Genomic DNA, 20,734 nt, shown 5'->3' with positions numbered 1-20,734 from the left:
TTGTTCTCAGTCACTGCAGTTGTAGTGCCATGGTTCCATTCCTGAAACACAGTGCTGGGTCATTGTATGTGTTTTGCAGAAGATGCATTATTGGCCTGGGCATTGGCTGATCCTTTCAAGTCCTATCAGCTCTAAAGGAAATTAATCTCAAATAGTTTCATGTTTAGTAAAGGGATTCAGCAACTTAACATGTGCTGCTAAGGTCCATCGAGGCCAATCTTGAAAGCTGGAATCATTTTTACACTCATGTTCTGCTGATCATCTAAGTTTTACCTCTGAGTGTATGTGCTGCTTGTACCTTTTGCCCAGTGAGGTATTTAAAGGCTGTGTGTTAACCAGATAAGACCCGATATGAGAAGTATTAAAGAAATTCTCCATATTATGCTGTAGAAAAGGAGAATTTAGGTTTCTCAAAGATTCAAATGGAGATTGAAACTAGTTAACGTAATTGATTATTTCCTGGAAGTGTTCACTAGGGAGGACACTAGCAGCATTAAAGTCATTATTTGCATGGAGGCGAAAGACAGCCTTAAAGGATTTAAAACCAATAAGTTTCCAGGAATTAATGATCAACCTTAGTGTGCTTGCTGAAATTATGGACAAAATCTACTAAGTGTCGGCAGTCATGAGGAATTTGATGAATCCAAGAAGGTTCCCATGCAATTGGGAAAATGCCACCACATTTTCTAGTTTTAGAAAAGGCAACAAAACAAATCCAGGGAGTTGCCAACCCATGAGTCTTGTATCAATAATTGCCAAAATTATTGAATTAATTATTAGAAATAAACTTGATGGTCACATCTATAAAAATGCTTTAATAAATAGCAGCCAACCCGAGTGATCCTGCCTGACCAATCTCCTTGATTGTTTTTGAGGAAATGACATCCCAAATAGGTATTGGAAATCCCTTGGTGTAGTTTTCTAGGAAGCTCTTGAAGTCCTGAATGAAAAGCCCCTGTACACGTTAAAGTAGGGCATTTGGGTATCCTGGATAAAACATAGAGATGGATAGGGAATTAGCTGAAAGAGAGGCAGCGGCAGGTACCGGTTAAGCAAGTGATGTCCGGCTCAGGAGATGTGCAAAGTGGAATACCCCCAGCGATTGGTGAAGAAGCCCCATCTGCATCTTATGAAAGTGTTTATTTTTATATAGTGTAGTTAGTGTTTGTGTCTTCTACAGTATTTGGTGTATAAATATGATGTTTGAGTTTGAAAATTAAATGGGCATAAAAGAGCAGTCAACCAGCGATTCAAATAGATTGGGACAGGCAGATGAGCTCATGTCAGAAAGGTAGTGAATTTCTTTGTGACTAGGAGAGTTTTCTGCAACAATATGTCCTTGAACCAACAAGGGGACATGCTATATTAGATTTACTAATGAGCCAGATTTAGTTAACAGGTTTATTGCATGAACATTTATCTAATAATGATTATAATATGATCAAGTTCAATGTAGCATTTAAAAGGGAGAAACGTGAAGCAGCTATTGAGATTCTAAACTTGGATAAGGCTGTCTTTGATGCAAAGAGGCAAAAATTGCCCACAGTAAACTGCAAATCTATGAAAATGACATAATATCAACAGAACCAGTTCATGCCCCTTGGGACAAGAGTTGCTAAAAAAACAGTAACAAATGACTAAAGAGGTAAGAGACAACAGATGCAAAGTGGGTCTCTTAATGGCAGCATGGCTTTGACCTGCATTGTGAATCTTATTGCATGTGGAAGTTCCTGTCTGGTTTAATGTCCAGGGCAAACACTTGTGGGAACAGTTTCAGCTGCTTAGAAGTTCAGAGTTACTGAGCAGAATATACTGCATCACACACTACATGGACTGCAGTGGTTCAAGAAGGTGGGTCACCACCTAAAGGGCAATTAGGTATGGGCAATAAATGCTGGCCCAGCCAACAACATCCACATCCCATGAACGAATAAATTTAAAAAAGTGTCCAGGTGAAAGGGTGTGGATGATGTTCACCCAACAGGCAGACAGAGCGATAAGATTATTAAAGATTAGAAATAGCAACTATTCAAGATGGGAAGAAGGTAAGAAGCATGTGCAGATAACATTTTTTCAGCAAACAAGTTATCAATACTGAAAGCTTGTTACAAGGTCAATGATTGGAGGAAGGAAAACTTGGAACATTGCCATTGTGCTGTGAAAATATATGTGCGACGTTGCAGAGAGAGTTGAGGAGAGAATTTTGAATGTGGAAGTTCAGTAGTAGTGGGTGCTTTAATTGCGAGAGGAGCAATGAAACATGAGCACTGAATATTGCCACTCAGGATAAGGGGCATATAAGTGGGTGCAGAAACTCTTGAAGAGACAGGTTCAACCACAAGTTTTGGTTCATGCCTAATCAATAGCATGGGGAAGAATGGTATTAAAGTTATAAAGTAGGGACAGGTTAAAGGTTGAAAAGTAGGTTAGGGCACAAGGTCTCAGGGTTCCAACTGGTGTCAGACTTTAATTTGGTGATTTGTTTGCTAGCGGCTGGTCAAATTTCTAGATGCTTAATGTGGTTATCCAGTTTGCATGTTTTCATACTCCAAAAAGAACGCACATCTAAAATGTATTTCTTTTTGTCCAAACAGGATGATGATTTTTCAGGAAGGGATGACTTTGATGATGCAGATCAGCTCAGGATAGGGAATGATGGTATATTCATGCTCACATTCTTCAGTAAGGATTATTTTTAAATTACGTTCATTCTAAACTTAACATTTCTAAGAATCATGTAACCAGTATATTTACAAATAGGAAGGCAAGAATTTGTCAAAAATTAAACTGCAAATGTATGAGTATAATAGGAGCTCCAGTAAGTGCATTGCACCTTAACGGACAAAAGTTTTATGGGCGGCCATTTCTAATTTTGTGGTACCTGTATAATGTAATGCTAAACTCCAGAAGATGTCTTTTTTTAAAAACAATCATGAGTGCTAGATTTAAGTTAACAGCTCTAGTAGTTTGGATTATTAATATTATAGAAATTAGGTTTGAGCCTTAATTGACATTTCAATTTGCTGAATTGATGGCATTCCCCTGCGTAAACTTTAGAACTTTGCTACTTGAAATGATAAATAATGGCAGGCCCTCTCCTACTACACTGATGTGTGCAAGTTATTGGAGTCAGTTTAACATTAGAGGCATGAAATCCTTACACCTGGGTGGGCATTGCAAGGTTGTATGTGGAGGCTGGAAATTGGATTGAAACTTGCATCTGAAGAGTCTGTGCTCCACTTTTTCCCCCAATGAGAGATTTCTACTTGTCAACATGCCCTCTCTCACCTTGGAAGAGGAGCTGGAACTGGTGAAATTGTGGCACGCATGAGCAATCCTTCCTGTTTCACCCCTATTGTCCTGAATGCCATGGTGCCTGCCTGATACGTTCCAGTAGAACACATAGTACTTACAGTGCAAAGTTCTTAATAGTAGTCAGCTACCATTAGGAAAGTAGTATCTGCACAATAGATTATTTTTCTAAAAATAATCCAACCTTCACGCAGAATGACCTGTGTCCCCGTCCCCCCCACAAAGTGACAGATTCCAAGTGGCATTCTGAAATTCCTGGCCTGCATGCAAGGATTAGTAGAAATATCACAGGCATCTTTCCCTTATGTCATTGACCCTCTTTCCTTGATTTCCATCTGAGACAGGGTCAGGCTATGGTAGACTGGTGGCTAGAACTGATGCCCTGTTGGCTAAGTGGGTTTCTCAGAATTTCAACCCTAGGTATTTAAAAATGTATATGTCTGAAGTTTATAGCTTACTAGCTGTGGGGAGGTATTAATTCGGGGAAATCTGAGAATGGCAGAGGAGTTACAAGAAATAAGGAAAATCACATTTCTAATCATCATGTTCTTTCCCTTTCCTATGTTTCCCAGTGGCATTCCTGTTCAACTGGATTGGTTTCTTCTTATCATTTTGTTTGACCACATCAGCTGCTGGCCGGTATGGAGCCATCTCTGGATTTGGTCTCTCACTGATTAAATGGATCCTCATTGTCCGGGTGAGTGAAATGTTTGTTTGCCCATTTGATGTTGACTATCCCATCTAAAAGATAAATTGTTCCCAACTATAAAAGTTAATTAAAATTGACCTTTTCTTTTGGCTAAAAAATCCAAATGAAAATTTATTCTCCTTGGTAACAATTTTGGTTTCTCATTAGGTTTGATGACCATCAAGCCTAGTGCTGTGATTTGTTCATCAAAGCGAGTATCTGCAGCTCAGTAACAGCACAATAATGCATTTTATTTGTAGTCTTATGCTATATTGTGGCTTCTACACTATGCCAACCATATCCTATTTAAAGGGAACATTTCAGCATAGGTACAAATGTAGTTCTGATGTGACATAACTAGTTCCATCAAAGGGGTTGCCTTCATGAGATGAAGGAAAAAGCTATTACAGCCAAAGGATGCATTGTGTAAATTGTGATTTCAATTCTTGTACTGCTTCTGTTAATAATGAAAAATTAAAACTGTTACCAAGGAGAATAAATTCTCATTTCGATTTTGTGGCAGAAAAGAAAGCTCAGACCTTTCATGTAGTCCCAAAAACGTTTAAAGAAGTAATTTTCATAACTTGACGCGACGGGAAATTCTTCAACTTGCTGCTATCAGTGTGATGTGATTTGAAGGTGTTTTAAGGAGCTCTTGCTTCCTGAGGTGGCTTCACTATGCTTCCCATAAACAGACCTGATGCCCTGCAAACCAGAAGTTTTACACCTATAACTTTCTGCTGTTGCAGAAACCATGTGGCCTTTAGAGTGCGCACAGTCTTCAATCTCGAGCACACACTACGCTTAAATTCTCTCCAAATATTACCGACACACAATGCTTGAGCGGAGTTCTGATTCCATATAAACCCAGTTAAATCTATTTACTGAAATTAAACGAGTAACCTTACAGAATAATGCAAATTCTGGAAATATGACAGCTGCAAAAGTACTGATCTCTTAAAACTGCACAATACTGCTGGCAGCATTGAGTATAAACAGTCTCTTTGCCAGCAGTCTGTAATATTCTCAACACTCATGTTAATTCTGTTTCACCCTGTACCACCCTGGTTTATGTGCTTTCATAGTTTTCAAAATCCTTCTCTTGCCAGAGGCTTAAATTTATTTTTTAGTCTTTGAAATATATGGGCAAATCCAGTTGCATGGTAAATAAAATACATTTATATAGCACTTTTCAAGATCTTAGGACATCCCAAAGCACTTTGCAGCCAATGAAGTACTTTTGAAGTCACCTTGTGATGAAGAAATCATTGCAGCGATAGAATTGCATATTAATATTGATTTTTTTGTGGTATAGGAAGATTATGGGTTTCTATAGAGAGATGAGCTAAATGGGGAATTGCTTCCTGCTTTTCTGCTTAGTGAAAATAATATTGCTATCTGAGCCCATATGAAATGCTATTTTTATTGCTGATACAAAGATGTCACTGCAATCATTGAATATCTAAAGTTCTTTTATGTCTGTGGACTTTTATAAAAAAGAAAACTCTGTCTTTCAGTTCTCTACTTATTTTCCTGGATACTTTGATGGTCAGTACTGGCTGTGGTGGGTCTTCCTGGTCCTGGGTAAGTGCCTAATTTTCATCTTTATAAACATATGTATTTTTAATCATTCTTTTTAAACAGAGTTGTAGCACTTGGATGAGCTGATGATAACATTTTAACTCAATATTTCTCCAACACCAGATTAAGGATCTGTGCAGTGCCTTTGGAGACACTGGCAGTTCCTCATTTGGGGAGGAAATTTCTGTGCAGCTCACATGTGCCTCCTAAACAAAAGTACCCACTTGCGTGCACATTTCCAGCCCTTTATAAGGTGCTTGAAATGTGCACGCTTTATCAGGCACTAAAGAAGGAAGAGCTGCTGAGTGACTGAGAGGAGTTGAGAGAGGGATTTTGGGGCTTTCGAAAGAAGATTAGCAAGATTAGAGGCATTTGGGAATTTAACTCTATAATGTATGGATGTAGTAGCTGAAGGCTGTGTTATGGATGATGGAGCGAAAGTAGAAATCTACAGTTGATTTGGATGCATATAAGGTTGGAGAAGTACAGAGAAGATAACAGTTTTAAGGTCTTTTCACTGGGGGGAAGTGAGGATTCAAAAAAGGTTGAGGAACATAGGAAAGCTACAGGATAAGTGGTCAGCATAGGGACCATCAAGTCCAGGGAGCAAATTTCCGTGCGGCTGCCTTGACCAGAGAATACTGCATAATACTAGGGTAAATGAATGGCGCCTATAAAATGAGGAAAAATAAGCTTCACAGAATCTCGTGGGGGTGTTGAGGGAGCAAGTGAAACGTTTCAGGCAGCATAATTTTTTGAATACTTGCTTAAGTAGCTAGATTAATCCCAGTGTAGTCTGCCATACCCTCGCCAAGACTGTATGCTCTGCTCAAAGCCACAGAGTACGTACAGCACCTTGCATGGGCAAAGCTCTTCATCCAGGATGAAGGAGATTAGCCACAGCTTTGAATGTGCCTCCTGTTGTTGTCACTATCTTGTTTGGTTCTGTGTTCCTGCAGTTGCCCCACTGTTGTATAATTGCAGAGTATATATATAGAGCTCTAGGGAAGTACATGATTTTTGATTGCTCCGAGTTATGATGTTAGTTCAGTTTTTAATATATTTCAGGAGCGATTGTACATATTGCAAAAGTATATTGAGGCATTTATCTGTTCCCACAAGTGACCTGATTAAACAGGGATGTGAGAAGCTGAGTACAGCAGTTTGACATCAGTGCTGAGCTGGACACTAGCTTGCATTGAAATTTTATGTCAGCAATATTGTCCTCCCAGTACTTTCTGACCTCCTTATGACCTCCTTATGACCTCCTTATGTTCAGATATGTATTTTTAAAAATGGTTATAAGATGCTGGAGATTGATTGCATCTACAAAATAACCTGTCGATTGAGTATATCAGTATTGCACGCTGCTTGAAGTGAAACGGTTTCTTGTTCCCAGAACAGACTCTTTAATGGGTTTGCTTTTGTAATTGTCGGAGAACAAGTGAAACATTTGAGCCTGTGATGTTTCATTTCATACTATTATCTCTGCAGCTTTCAATAATTCTTTCAGAGAGTAGCCTTATCAGATTTGGCTCTGGTTCGTATTCAAATGTTTATTTTTTCATGAACAACTCGCCAGCTGAAATAAGCCATCATGAAAGTGTCTAAACAGTCCTGTAGAATAAGAATGCAGAACTGTAAATCTGTACTTAGATTTTTTAAATAACTAGTTTATCAAATAAATACTCCAGGAAAATTTTGTTTCTGTGAACTCTGTCCCTAAAGTATCATAGAATGGTTACAGCATTGAAGAAGGCTATTTGGCTTGTCGTATTCATACTGGCAGTCTGCAAGAGCAGTTTAGTTAGACCCACTCCCCCATCCTGCTGTACTGACAGAAACTTAGTTTGACTCAACAATTGTTGGTAAATAGTTGAGCCAGATAGATCAGAAAGGTCTCAGTTTCAATTACTGATCTCACTGAATTGATTTCTTAAAAATTATTCGTTCAAGGGATGTGAGAGTTGCTGGCAAGGCCAACATTTGTTACCCACCCCTAATTGCCCTTGAGAAGGTGGTGGTGAGCTACTTTCTTGAGCTGCTGCAGCCCATGTGGTGTAGATGCTTCCAGAGTGCTGTGTAGAAAGGAGTTCCAAGTCAGGGTGGTGTATGGCTTGGAGGGAAGCTTGCAGGCGATGGTGTTCCCTTGCATTTGCTGCCCTTGTCCTCCTGGCTTGTATAGATCATGGATTTGGAAGTTGCTGTTGAAGACAGTTTGGTGTATTGCTGCACTGCATCTTGTAGATGGTATACAATGCAACAGTGCGCTGGTGCTGGATGAAGTGCCGATCAAGCGAGCTGCTTTGTTCTGGATAGCATCGAAGACTTGCTGGAGCTGTGCTCAACGCAAATGGAGAGTTTTCCATCACACTCCTGAATTGTTATATTTAGATGGTGGGCAGGCTTTGGGGAGTCAGGAGATGAGTTACTCGCTGCAGAACTCCCAGCCTGTGATCTGCTCTTATAGCCACAGAGCAGGCTATATTCAAATGGCTGATCCAGTTAAGTTTCTGTTCAATAGCAGCCTCCAGGATGTAGCTAGTGGGAGCGATTCAGTGATGGTATTGCTGTTGAAGATCAAGGGGAGGTGGCTAGATTCTATCTCTTGTTTGACATGGTCATTGCCTGACACTTGTGTGGCATGAATGCTATTTTCCCAAGCCTGAATGTTGCCCAGGTCATTGATAAAGCATGGGGTGCTTCAGTATCTGAGGAGTCATGAATGGAACTGAACAATCATCGGCAAACATCCCCAACTCTGATCTAATGATGAAACAAAGGTCATTGATGAAGCCACTCAGGATGGTTTAGCCTAGGGCACTATCCTGAGGAGCCCTTGCAGTGATGTCCTTGGGCTGAGATGCTTTGGTTGGCCTCAGGTTACCTATTTGGGAGTTGTGAGGGTATGGTAGTAGGGGCAGTTGTTGCAGTGGTAAGGAAAGAGATCTGGTCAAGAGCCTAGCTCCTGATTATTACCCAGCAACCCTGTTGGAACCCCATCTCTGTGGACATTGGGTCAGAATGAGATTCAGAGCAACTGGGAGTGCCACTCCTCCACCTCCTATTACCTGTTTCCTTTGGCAGCTGAATAGCTTACCAAGATTCACTGTTGAGACGAGCTCCCAGACAGTAACTACTGTCCATCGAATGTACCACAATGTGGACCGAGGAAGGAAATTGGCAAGAGACAATTCCTTGTGATTTTAGTTTTTAATATATTTCAGCTTTTGTGCATTCTGGGAGAGCATGGTCAGTAATTCTGTTCATAAATGCTCCATAATAACATGATCACGCGCCATTAGATGCTGTATGCCACAGTTTGGCATCCATACTGGGTGACTGACCTGCATTAAAATTTTATATTAGCAATATTGCTGTCCCAACACACAGCACTTTCTGATCTTTCTCGTCTCTCAAAATCTAGCAAATAGGATGTTGGAAATCTTAATAAAACTGCCTGATGATGGCATTCACAATATTCAGGCATCCCTGGAGCACAGCACTGTCTGACAGGATGTAAATACCAAAGTGTAAAAATATGCAGCATACTAACATTCAATATTTTGAATGGTGCAAATGCTTCTAAAATGCAATGTCCATACTTAATACCAAGCATGAACTTTTAGAAGAGGGGAGGTGAAATCAGAAAATAAACAGAACTAAAAAAACCCTGTTGAATTATCTGGTGCTGCGTGACCTAGTGAACAGATAAATATATTGTTGCTAATCTTTGTGAAAGGTGAGTGCAAAGTGAAAGTTAAATGCAGATTACTGGAGACCTATGGATGCTCAGTTGTTGAATATGTTCATGACTGAGATCAATAGATTCTGAGCACGAAGGGATAGAGCAATAGAGTTGATGCAGAATCTCAGCCGTGATCTTATTGAATGGCTTGAGGAGCCATTTGGCCTACTCCTGCTCCTGTTCCTTATGGCAGACTAGGCAGAAAAGTAAAGACCCATGGGATCCAGGGGAAAGTAACAAATTGAATTTAAAATTGGTTCAGTGACAGGAAGCAAAGGGTAATGGTCGAGTGTATTTGTGACTTGAAGGCTGTTTCCAATGTAGTTCCACAGTGTTCAGTCTACATCCCTTGCTTTTTGCAGTAAATATCAATTATTTAGGCTTAAATGTAGGGCCATGATTCAAAAGTTTGTAGATGATACAAGAATTGGTTGTGTGGTTGATAGTGAGGAAGAAAGCTGTAAACTGCAGGAAGATATCAATGGACTGGTCAATTCATAGAAAAATGAAATTCAATCTGGAGAAGTGTGTGGTAATGCATTTTGAGAGGGCGAACAAGGCAAGAGAATACACAATAAAAGCAAAGTGCTGGAAAAACTCCACAAGCCTGGCAGCATCTGTGCAGAGAATAATAGAGTTAATGCTTCAATATGGCTTCAGAATTGAAGAGGGGTAGAAATGTGATGGATTTTATGCTGTTGATAAAGGGTGGAGGGTCAGGTGAAGCAAAAGTGAAGACCAGCGATAGGTTAGAGGAGGAGGGAGATTAAATGGTAAGATGTCATAGAACAAATGGCAAAGGGAATAATGACAGTAAAGGAAAAAAACATTGGCTCAGAGTTAATAGCAGAATAAAGGTCAGACCGTCTAAAAGCAAAACATGAGAACAAGATACAGATTGGCACTAGGGGAAAAAATACAAGTTGGAGGATATATGGGTTGAAGTTGTTGAACTCAACGTTGAGTCTGGAAGGCTGTGAAGTGCCTAATTAGAAGATGAGGTGCTGTTCCTCAAGCTTGCATTGGGCTTCACTGGAACATTGTAGCAGGCTAAGGACAGAGATGTGAGCAGGAGAGCAAGATGTTGAATTGAAATGGCAAGTGAACTGAAAGTCTTAGTTATGCTTGTGGACTGAATGGAAGTGTTCCATAAAACGATTACCCAGTCTGCGTTTGGTCTCCCCAGTATAGGGGAGACCGCATTGTGAGCTGCGAATACAGTAGACTAAATTGAAAGGAGTACAAGTAAATTGCAGCTTCACGATACACAAAAATTGGTAGGTTACTGAGAAGTCCAGAGGAACAGAGGGACCTTGGTGCGCATGTCCACAGATCTCTAAAGGTAGCAGGACAAGTAGATACAGTAGTTAAAAAGGCATTTGGGCTACTTTCCTTTATTAGCTTCACCATAGAATATTAGAGCAGGGAATTAATGCTATAACTATATAAAGGATGAGTTAGGCCACAGCTGGAGTACTGTGAACAGTGCTGGCCACTGCATTACAAAGATGTGATTGCACTAAATAGGGTACAGAGGAGATTTAAGATGCTGTTGCCAGGAATAGAGAATTTTAACTGCAAGGAAAGATTGGGTAGGTTGAGGTTATTTACTTTGCAATAGAGGAGAGTGAGGGGAGATTTCATTGAGGTGTATAAAATTAAGGACCCTACATAAGATGCTAGGAAGGACCTATTTTCCTTAGCAAAACAGTCAATAATGAAAGGGCATTGATTAAAAGTGGTTGAGAGAAGAATTAGAGGAGTTGAGAAATGTTTTCACCCAGAGGGTGGTGGAGGTCTGGAATTCTTGAATATGCACTTGAAGTTGGAAAGTAGGATTAGACGCTAATACTTTTTTTGGCTGGCACAGAGAGCTAAATAGACATCTTCTGTGCCATATATTTCTATAAATCCACTTTGGTGTTTATTTGTTGCTACAGAAATGCCAAACTGGAACCAATAGAATAAGTCAACTTGACATGTCCTCGGATTCGGTGTTTGAATCCAGACATGTTGTAGAACTGATTTTGTATTTCTTTCCCTGTAGCAGCTTACTGACCTTATTTCCATAATTAGGGTTTATAGAATTTATAAGACACAATTGTTTGAAGGAATCTGTGACCTTAATGGTTCCATGTTGGTATGAGCTGGGCCTTATATTTTAATTTAAAAACCTCTGAAATCCAGTGTTGTGCTATGTCAGGCTGCCTTACTGATGGTACCGATTGGACAGATATCAGCTGAATTATTCAGTATTGAGGGACTGAGCAATTCAGTATATTCTTGTAAATCATATGTAGATGAACCATGATGCAACTGCTTCATTATTTTTATTCAAGAAGAATGTCAAATATTTTTGCTAACTATTTTTCAGGATTTCTGTTGTTCCTCCGAGGATTCATTAATTATGCAAAGGTTCGGAAAATGCCAGATAGTTTTGCGCCTCTGCCAAGGACTAGGGTCCTTTTCATCTACTGAGAATAAAGGTCTGTTACTGATTCAGATTTATTAACATACTTGCATTGCTAATAGCTGCTTTTCAGGCGACAAGGTTTCAGGAAACCTCGTCCACTCTATTGAAATGCACATGCTGCTTTTTTAATCTGGAGAGAGGATGAGGAAAGCAGCCAGTAAATATGTTAGGTATTTAGTACGTATAGTAACCCGGTTAATAAATTACCAATATTTATACGGCACGGAATTAAGTTGGTGTTGAAAGATTTTCTTTCAAAAGCTCAACATAAGGAAGCTTGTTATGTCCTCAGCCATACTGAGGTTCAATGGAGGTATCAAATTCTCCAGCGTGACAGCTTGCGTACTTTGGTCAATCCCACAAAATCCCTCAGTTCCAACGTAATCTTGAAAGCAATTTGGTTTGATGTATTATTTTTACATGTATATTTTTATTTGCAAAGTTGAAACTGGGAAAGAGATTTTTCACTCTTTTGTGCCGCGACCTTTCAGTTCCTCCAGGGAGAAGGGTGGGGTGGAAGGGTACAATATCCAAATTTGGTTTGCAATTTGCTACATTGTCCGAGCACCAAGTTCACTTTTTCAGCAAAAGAAAATGTGCTTTGGATGTGAGAGTAGGCAACAATAAACAGTTGTTGTTGGTTTTCTCATTTTAGCAGCACTATTGTGCTGTTTGTGATTGAAGTCAAATGAAAGGAAGAATAATGCCAGCTTTAAGATGAAAGGACCCAGTATCACATGATCAGAAGGGAATGTAATACAGGAGTCATCTTTTCAGAGTATTGCATTATTCAACGTCTTGTATTTTTGTAGCATTGGATACTTCCCTGTCTGACGGTAGTACTGTAATCCTCTTGCCGTTTTCTTCCTGTTCTGCCTGAAAATAGAATGGGTCTCATTATAGTTCATAGTCTTTTTTCTCCTTCTCCACTACAGATGGTTTCCTGGAGAGTTGTTTCCTGCATCCGTAGATTGAACAACTCGTTCACTAGCAACTGACACCTGCAGGAAGTGGACCTTACAACTGGGACACAAAATTTGGTTGGGGGGGGACGGGGCGGGGGGGTTGATAAATTACTCCATTAAAAAGGAAAACAAGGACAGTGTTTCGTATCTGTTTTTAGATGTACAATTTTAATAGTGAATGCTGAGAACTTGTAATCATTATACTGTTTTAGTGGCTACTGTTGAAGTGCTACCGCAAAACTGGTCTGTGATGTACTAACAATGCCTTATTCATTTGTAGTCATTACCTAGCATGCACTTTGCCCTTATAACCAATAGAGGGCACAATTGCTTTACTTTCTTTCCTTCGGGCTTTATCATCAATGGATTTTAAGAAGACAACATAGTGTAGCAATGATGCTGGTCATGATATATGTTTAAAATAATTGTACTCCTTGGAGCTTAGGGGTCTCTGTAAAGTGGTGAGATGATGTGTTATCATTTGCAGAACCGCTCTTCTGCATTTCAAGAACTGACTAATGCACTTTTTGTGCTTTCTGCCAAGAGTTATTGGACTGTACTTTCTGGTTTTATTATGTTCTAAAGTATATGACTGTAAATAGATCAGAACATCTAATAAATGTGAATTCTATAACAGCCTTCGAGATCAGTGCTTGTTCAGTGAAAAGCACAAACACTTTCATACACTAGTTTCTATTCTTCCATATTTTGAGCATTTTGTTCTCTCTTCTCCTTCCAGATGCATTTTCACATTGCTGCTTTATTTTTAACAGAACTACTCAGCTGCTGTCCTTGGCAAATCCCAGCACATTTCACTTCTGTGTTGCTGGCTATGGATGCTTGAGACATACAGACCAGAGGGCCGCAGTTTACTTTTCAGTGTGTGAGCTGAGTCAGTAGTGGGTGCTACAAATGCCCACAGTATCCCAAACCAGGGAAAAGGTAGTGACCAGATCCCTCTCCTGATTACAATCCAGTGCCACATACTTGACAGCTCACGTGTGTGGGCCTCTGGTGAGGATCGATCTTGGCAGTGATAGGTCAGATAGGTTGCCATCACTTGCATCTAGGTTTAGACATGAAGAGTTAGGCACTTGGGCAATGTGGTTGACTCTTAACTGCCCTTTGAAATGGCCAGGCAAGCCGCTCAGTTCAAGGGCATTTAGGAATGGGCAACAAATACTGGCCCTGTCAGCAATGCCCACATCCCATAAAAGGAAAAAACCCTATAATCTGGTCAGTGGGCACAATTGAATTCATTGTGTCTGAGACATCAATATTTTCAGCTCTCCCCTTGCATCTGTGCTAGACCAAGGGAATTTTTGTGATCATGAAGGTGGCCAAAAATGTGCAGTTGTGCCAAATCTCCCAGGGTTTCAGGATTTTTTTTAAAACTCTAAACAGAGAAACTGTACCTACCCTTCATTTATTATGTTTGCATTGTTTACTAGTGTATCTTGTAATGAATATTATGTTTAAAAATACCAATTTTTTAGAGTCGAGAGTGAGAGTTGGAAAGCCTGTTGTGTAGATCAGTTATCTGCTAAAGGGTCCTCTGATTTGGACGATGGCTTGTGGATATAGTTTCGCTGTTCTCTGTCACTGTGGTTGTAAAGGTAGCAAGATTACTGAACCGTACAAAATAACAAGCAGATGATACCCCTAGGAGGCAAACCACCCACTGGAAAATGTGCGTTGCTTATATAGAAACTCCCCAGGGTTAAAGTGTTTGCAACCTTCTGACCCCCTTGCCCAAAATAATAACTTTAGCTTTTATTGATAAATGCCTGCTACACCCCTACAAGAATTGTAATTGTTGTGCAGGATGTGGGTTTATTTGTGTACTTTTAACAGTAAAGCAATGGAATTTAACAAACACAAGCATTACTTGAGTGGAGGTGATTTAATTGCTTTTTGTGGTGTGGCAACACTTGCTAAAACGGATGACCTGGTCCGAGCATCCCAACCAAAAGAGATTCACCATTCATTTCAGGATGAGGAAATGCATCAAATCTGTTTAACCCCATTTAGACAAGATCAAGTGTTGTCTGATCCAGGAGGGAAGTTAGTTATTACTTAAATAGGATTCTGTTCTTATAGGTTTACCAGCTCATTATTTTAAAGTGATAACTTGATTTTAACGCTAAGAACTTAAGAAAATCTCGGGTCACATTAGAACTCTTTTAACCCCAATGGTTCGGACTGTACCTGCGTTATTTGTATTGGGACGCTGCAGCCTTTGATGCTTCCTTTGTGCTGTTTGTTAGCTGATCTCAGCGTTGGGAGCTGGTGAAAGTGCTAAATTGGCTTCAGGAACCCTGGACTTGGGACAAGAAGTCTGCCATCATTACCAGACCTGCAGCTAATACAGTAACCCCTGCTGGCATGAAGAGCTGTGTGGATGTCTGGTGACATCCGAATCAGGCTTCTCTGTGATATCCAGTTAGGCAGCATACCAACACTTGCTGTCTTGGCTCCTGGGGAGAGTAGTCACTAAAAGCATGGTGGCAAGAGACCACCTGCTGAGTTGCTACCTTCAGAGCAGCAGGAACTTCAGGGAGAGAGCCTGAGGAACTGAGCACGTTTCAATATTTTCCCCTCGTGCTGGTAATGGTGTCACTGCTGAAGCAAGAGGTAAATAGAATGGAAGGAAATCTCAAATTCTGCAGCATGATATATAACGTAGCAGCCCTTTTTTTATTTTAAATCCTACTTTTGGGTTACCAGCATTGGTTAATTCTAAATAACTTTGTAAGAGAAGCGACAAGAGGAAAGAGAACCACAAGTGGTGAAGGTAAGTTTTTATTCCCACGTATGCTAGCCTGCATTACAAAACCAGCTATGTATTGGAATAGTCTCAATGCTGCTTTCATTCCTGTATAAACTTGGTTGTGTAAATGGAGGTTTTTGTTCTCTGGCCATGTCTCTGTGCAGCGATGGTTTCATGTTTTATTCTGTAGCCCAGGAGTTAAAAAAGCAATTTGTGCTTATCTGGATGGTGGGGGGAGAGGCCTATGTTATCAACACCATGTAAACAGCTTTTACTGCTGCAAAGAAAGCTTTTACTTAAGTGAGATTGAGTGATGAAAGGCTCAAAATGCACTTGTTGAATAAGGACGGTTTCTGTGGAAAGCAAGAATGCTTTATTGAAACTTTATGCAGCCCCCTAGGGCTCTACACCCGAGTACCCTGTTGCCACCATTAGAAAGTAAATTGCAGGTGAGACTATAGGTAAGTATTTTCCCTGGATAACAAAGTCAGAAGAGACTGTTGAAGTTGTGTTAAAAGTGGGGAGGGTGGGTGTGGTGGTGGGGTGGGTGCAGGATTTCCAGTGTGTTCTTGTGCACTACTTTGAACTGTAATGTCTGCAGCAGGCCAGGGCTTGAATACATTGATGATAAAACTGGGTGGAGTCATGCATGCAAGTTTATCCCTGGGCACCGGATTCAGAGAATTGTTTTAGTGGAAGAACATCTGGTTCCACAGGCTTTGTCGTATTTAGCAGAAGATACTGGTTCCCTTATCTGATCATTTTCACGTTGAATACTTTACTCCCCTGGCCTCTTGAGTTTGACATCAATAGAGGAGACCTGGTTTAAACCACATTTAAGCAAACTGATCTAAACTGGCTTGAAGTTAAACTGTCACTGATCCACATGTCTGACAGTGCCTTAATTTTTCTTATCCTCGTTGTCAACTCCCTCCATGGTTTCACACCCTCCTATCCATAACCTCTCCTAGCCCTGCAGCCCTCTGAGATCCCTGTACTCCAATCCTGGCCCCCTGTGTATCCCTGCGTTTAGGAAATTGGGCCATTTAGCTCATCGAGCTTGTTCCACCATTGTGAAATCATAGCTGATCTGTGACCTAACTGAATATACCCACCTTTACACCAGGATACCTATAGTTAACAAAAATCTATCTGTCTTGAATTCAAAAGCAACAATTGATCTATCATCACTTGCCATTTGTGAAGGAAGTTTCAAGTTTCTACCGCCCTTTGTGAGTACATGTTTCCTAACTTCATTCCTGAAAGGCCTGGCTCCAATTTTTGGACCATGTCCTCTGGTTCTAGACTCCCAAAACCGTGTCAATAGTTTCTCCCTATTTACTCAATCTGTTCCCCTTAATATCTTGAAAGTTCTGTCAAATCAGCCCTTAAACTTCTAAATTCAGTGGAATACAACCCTAGAGTTTAATCATTCCAGCGCTGCTGGCCGTATCTTGAGCTGCCTCGACTTTAAACTCTGGAATCCCCACCCCCTAATAATCTTTACTCCTGTACATCTCTCACTGCTTTTAAAAACAATTTTTAGAACTGACCTCAATCACCGAGCTTTTGTCACCTATTCTAATATTTTTTCTGTCTCAGTGTCAAGTTTTTCTGATAATGCTCCTGCGAAAGGCCTTGGAATATTTTACCAAGATAATGATGCTCTTTTGTTCAATCTTGGCTATATTATAGCTATGTTTGTCTTCCTTTTATTTTGATTCAGAATGACTGTAGACTGTTCATTTTGTATTGGGGAATGGGTGTTGAGTTTTTGGAATTGTGGCTCTTCAAAATGGAGATTTCGTGATCTCTGTTATAGAACTAGAGGAGGAGCCAAATAGAAGCTTGAGAAATAACCTTGGCGGGTGTGAACCAATAAACAAGGCACCAGTTACTTTGGAAGAGACTTGAGAGAGAGATTTTAAATTTATTCATATTCTATGAGTATGCTATAAGTGTTTGAGACATTTTTTAAAAATTCTTTTATGGCATGTGGGAATTGCTGGCAAGGGCAGCATTTATTGCTCTTGAACTGAGTAGCTTGCCTCAAAGGGCTGTTAAGAGCCAACCACATTGCTGTGGGTCTGGAGCCACATGTAGGCCAGATCAGGTAAGGATGGCAGATTGCCTTCCCTAAAGGACATTAGTGAACCAGATGGGTTTTTATGGTGACCATTGCTGAGACTATATATCCAAATTTAATTAATTGAACTCAAATTCAGCCAGTTGCCATGGTAGAATTCGAACCATTTCCCAAGGGCATTAGCCTAGGCCTCTGGAATGCTAATCCAGTGACATTACCACTACGACACCGTCTCCCCATTATTTAGCATAAGCAGAAGTTCGGGGTAAAGGCTGGGACATAAAATTAAGTTAAACTTTTCCCCCATCTGCATGGTTCAGCAAGTCTGGCCAGTTAGTAATTCAGCTGTACAAACTAGGAAGCTTCTACATTTAATCTCTCATTCTTATCTAGTCAGCACTTCTGAGCCAGGGATGTGGCAAGTGCACCACAAATGGATGAAGAAGTGATCCTGTGGTAAGAGGAGAAATAGAACATCATCTATGCTCATAATTGCTCTCCAATGTTGTGATATAGAGGCTATAAAGGTACCGACAGGCGCACACTCCTTCCCCAATGAGCAAATAGCTTACTGACATTCACACGTGAAGACTAGTCTGCTGGGAGAGATAGTGCAAGAACTTGATGCTTTCAGAAGATAAGGATACAGAAAATTGGTGGAGTTAAAAAGTGAGTTCAGTTTTATGTGATGTCAAGTGAATTGTTCTCTTGTGTAAACCAATATATTAATGGTCCACATCAGTCTGTAAACTGCCCTAAGTCATTGAAACAGTAGCATAGTAAACTCAAGCCGTAGCACTTAAATTGAATTCTAATCCCAATGGTAAATATAGTCAATCCAGGTACATCACGCCTCAGTGCATTTCTCAGGAGTGTTATGGCATAAAGGCAGGAGTTTAATATTATTGGATTAGTGAAACAGACTCAAGTCGCTGTCGAAAAGAATAACATTGTATTTGGTTTCCCCAATGCATCATAAGAGTTGAGTGATCAAGTCGCTGAGTCATATACATGGTCATGTCTTATCCTTAGTTTGCCCTAAGTTCGTTATTCATAGCTGAAATGAAGGTTGTTCTGGTCAGTTTGTGTTGGCTCCGTTTAGGGAAGTGAAAAAAAATTAGCCTGGTTGCTGCTGCTCATGAGTGACTCCTGCTGGTATCTGTGCTGTGGCTGCTCCCTGGGGGGAAATAGCCTGGTAGACTTCAGCCCTGGATCACACGTGAAGGTTGACCAATTAGCCATGGTAATGGAATGTGGCCATGATGCTCAGGGGCAATAGTGGCAGCACCAGTGGAAGCTATGAATTACACCAACCGAACTAGTACAAAGAGACATGCTAACATGGAAAAGAAAAGCCTAAACTATACAAGAAAAGTAAGAATTGAGCCCAGTGAGCCAGAAAGTCGGCTTGGCTGCCAGTTTAATCCAAATTTGGCAGTTATATGCTGTGAAATTTCTAAGAACCCATTTGTCAATTTGACAGTTTTAAAAAAAAAAACTTTTCCTCCCACAACGCGAAACAGGTAGCTCTTCTGATGATGGTTCAGTGAGTCAAGTCCCCACCCGGGGTGGCACTGAGCCAGGGTAAAGAGTGAAGAACTTGAACTTAGTGAGACATCCCAATGTGCTTTCCAGCCAATGAAGTTGCGTTGGAGTGTAGTCACCGTTGCGAGGAAACACAGCAGCCAATTTGCACACAGCAAGGACCCATGAGAAGAACAATGTGATAATCATCAAATAACAGTCAGATAGGTGGGGAGCCACATGCAAGCACAAGTTAGTGGCTTTAGGAGGTGAGGGGAGTACTGGGAAGGAAATTGTAATGCCATCAAACGCCCAAAATGAAAACAGAAAATGTTGGAAATATATGGCAGGCCCTTCAGTGTCTAAAAAAGGAAAGGACAGTTAAATGTTTCAGGTAGGGATGTATTCCTTAGAACTGTGTGGTAACTATGGTTTTACCTAATGTGTTGTATACCTTTAAGAAGGCTGTTATAATGGAAGATCACATGACCTTGTATAACCAATAGTGGAGTAGCGCAGGCTAACACTGTAGTTAGCAGGAAGTCAGTAGCCTGCAAGTGAGTAGCAGAAGTAGACTTTGGTGTAGAAACACACATGTGTAGCTGCTAAGTACCTTGTAAATAAACAGAATGTGTTCCACCTAAGAAGTGTCTGCAGAACTATCCTATCTAAAGTACCAACTCGGTCACCCCTCAACAAGCGTGCAAGTGTGATTCACATGTCACCATAAACTGGCGACGGAGTCACAACAAACTGGATCATTAAAACTACCACATATTATGGGTTGGGGGTGGTGGTGAACACAGCATCAGTGACCATTCACTATACATCGAGCACAGACTGACCACTGTGCAGGGAAGGTTCAAAGACACGTTTTTGTGGAAGTGTTTGAGGAGGAGAACAGGCTCTAGCCTCAGGTGCATATGTATAGCGTGGCCGGGTAGTTTTTAAAAGAAACCTACTGTTCCTAGGGCCCAGTTCACCTGCTCGTTAAGCAATTTGTCTGCTTTCTTTCCTTTTCAGAAATTTGCTTGGCTGAGTGTAAGGTGATAGTTGGCACCTCTTCAGGGAAATGGTGGAAACCCACAGGAATTTCAGAGACAACAGAGAGGATAATGGAAGGGGAAGGAGAATTTTGTGAATGAATGAAATCTTTATTGTAGGCTTGCGCTCTGAAAGTGCTGACATATGAAAGTGCAGTGTTAACCCTTTAATTGGCATAAACAGTGCACACAATGGGGAACAGAGGGACATGCCATTTATCCCATTTAGAGAGAAGAAAACATCATCCCTGAGCAGGATGTACCCACGTTTACAAATCTACCGCTGATCAGGTTTAACAGGGTGAATAGCGAGATCTCCAACACTGATACTGGATTCTTGGAATCCATCTTAAAATCTCAGTATAAAAGCTATTTGTAAATGAAAGAGGGAGAGCAGCACATGCAGGTCATTTTTCCTGATTAAAAATACCCAATGTGCCATTAACAATCACTAACCTGAAATATCCAACTTGACTTTGAAATTGGAAAACAATGCAATGAAAACTCTTGGGGCAGGTGCTGCTTTTTATTTCTTTTATTTCCG

The 20,734-nt window shown here is 40.5% G+C and overlaps 1 protein-coding gene across 1 annotated transcript in view; it reads left to right on the top strand.

The window, feature by feature from the left end:
• The window catches only part of ndfip1l (Nedd4 family interacting protein 1, like), a 61,462-nt gene extending 48,059 nt beyond the window's left edge, over positions 1-13,403 (top strand). The window contains exons 4-8 of the mRNA XM_078551098.1: positions 2,595-2,682; positions 3,885-4,009; positions 5,518-5,584; positions 11,704-11,815; positions 12,738-13,403. Coding sequence (XP_078407224.1) covers positions 2,595-2,682; positions 3,885-4,009; positions 5,518-5,584; positions 11,704-11,807 — 384 coding nt within the window. The 3' untranslated portion in view covers positions 11,808-11,815; positions 12,738-13,403. The remainder of the gene's footprint in view (positions 1-2,594; positions 2,683-3,884; positions 4,010-5,517; positions 5,585-11,703; positions 11,816-12,737) is intronic.
• Positions 13,404-20,734: the final 7,331 nt, after the last annotated feature.

This window comes from Cetorhinus maximus, chromosome 10 (genome assembly GCF_964194155.1).
Source record: "Cetorhinus maximus chromosome 10, sCetMax3.hap1.1, whole genome shotgun sequence".
NCBI classification, from domain to species: domain Eukaryota; kingdom Metazoa; phylum Chordata; class Chondrichthyes; order Lamniformes; family Cetorhinidae; genus Cetorhinus; species Cetorhinus maximus.
This window is presented reverse-complemented; position numbering and strand designations above follow the sequence as displayed.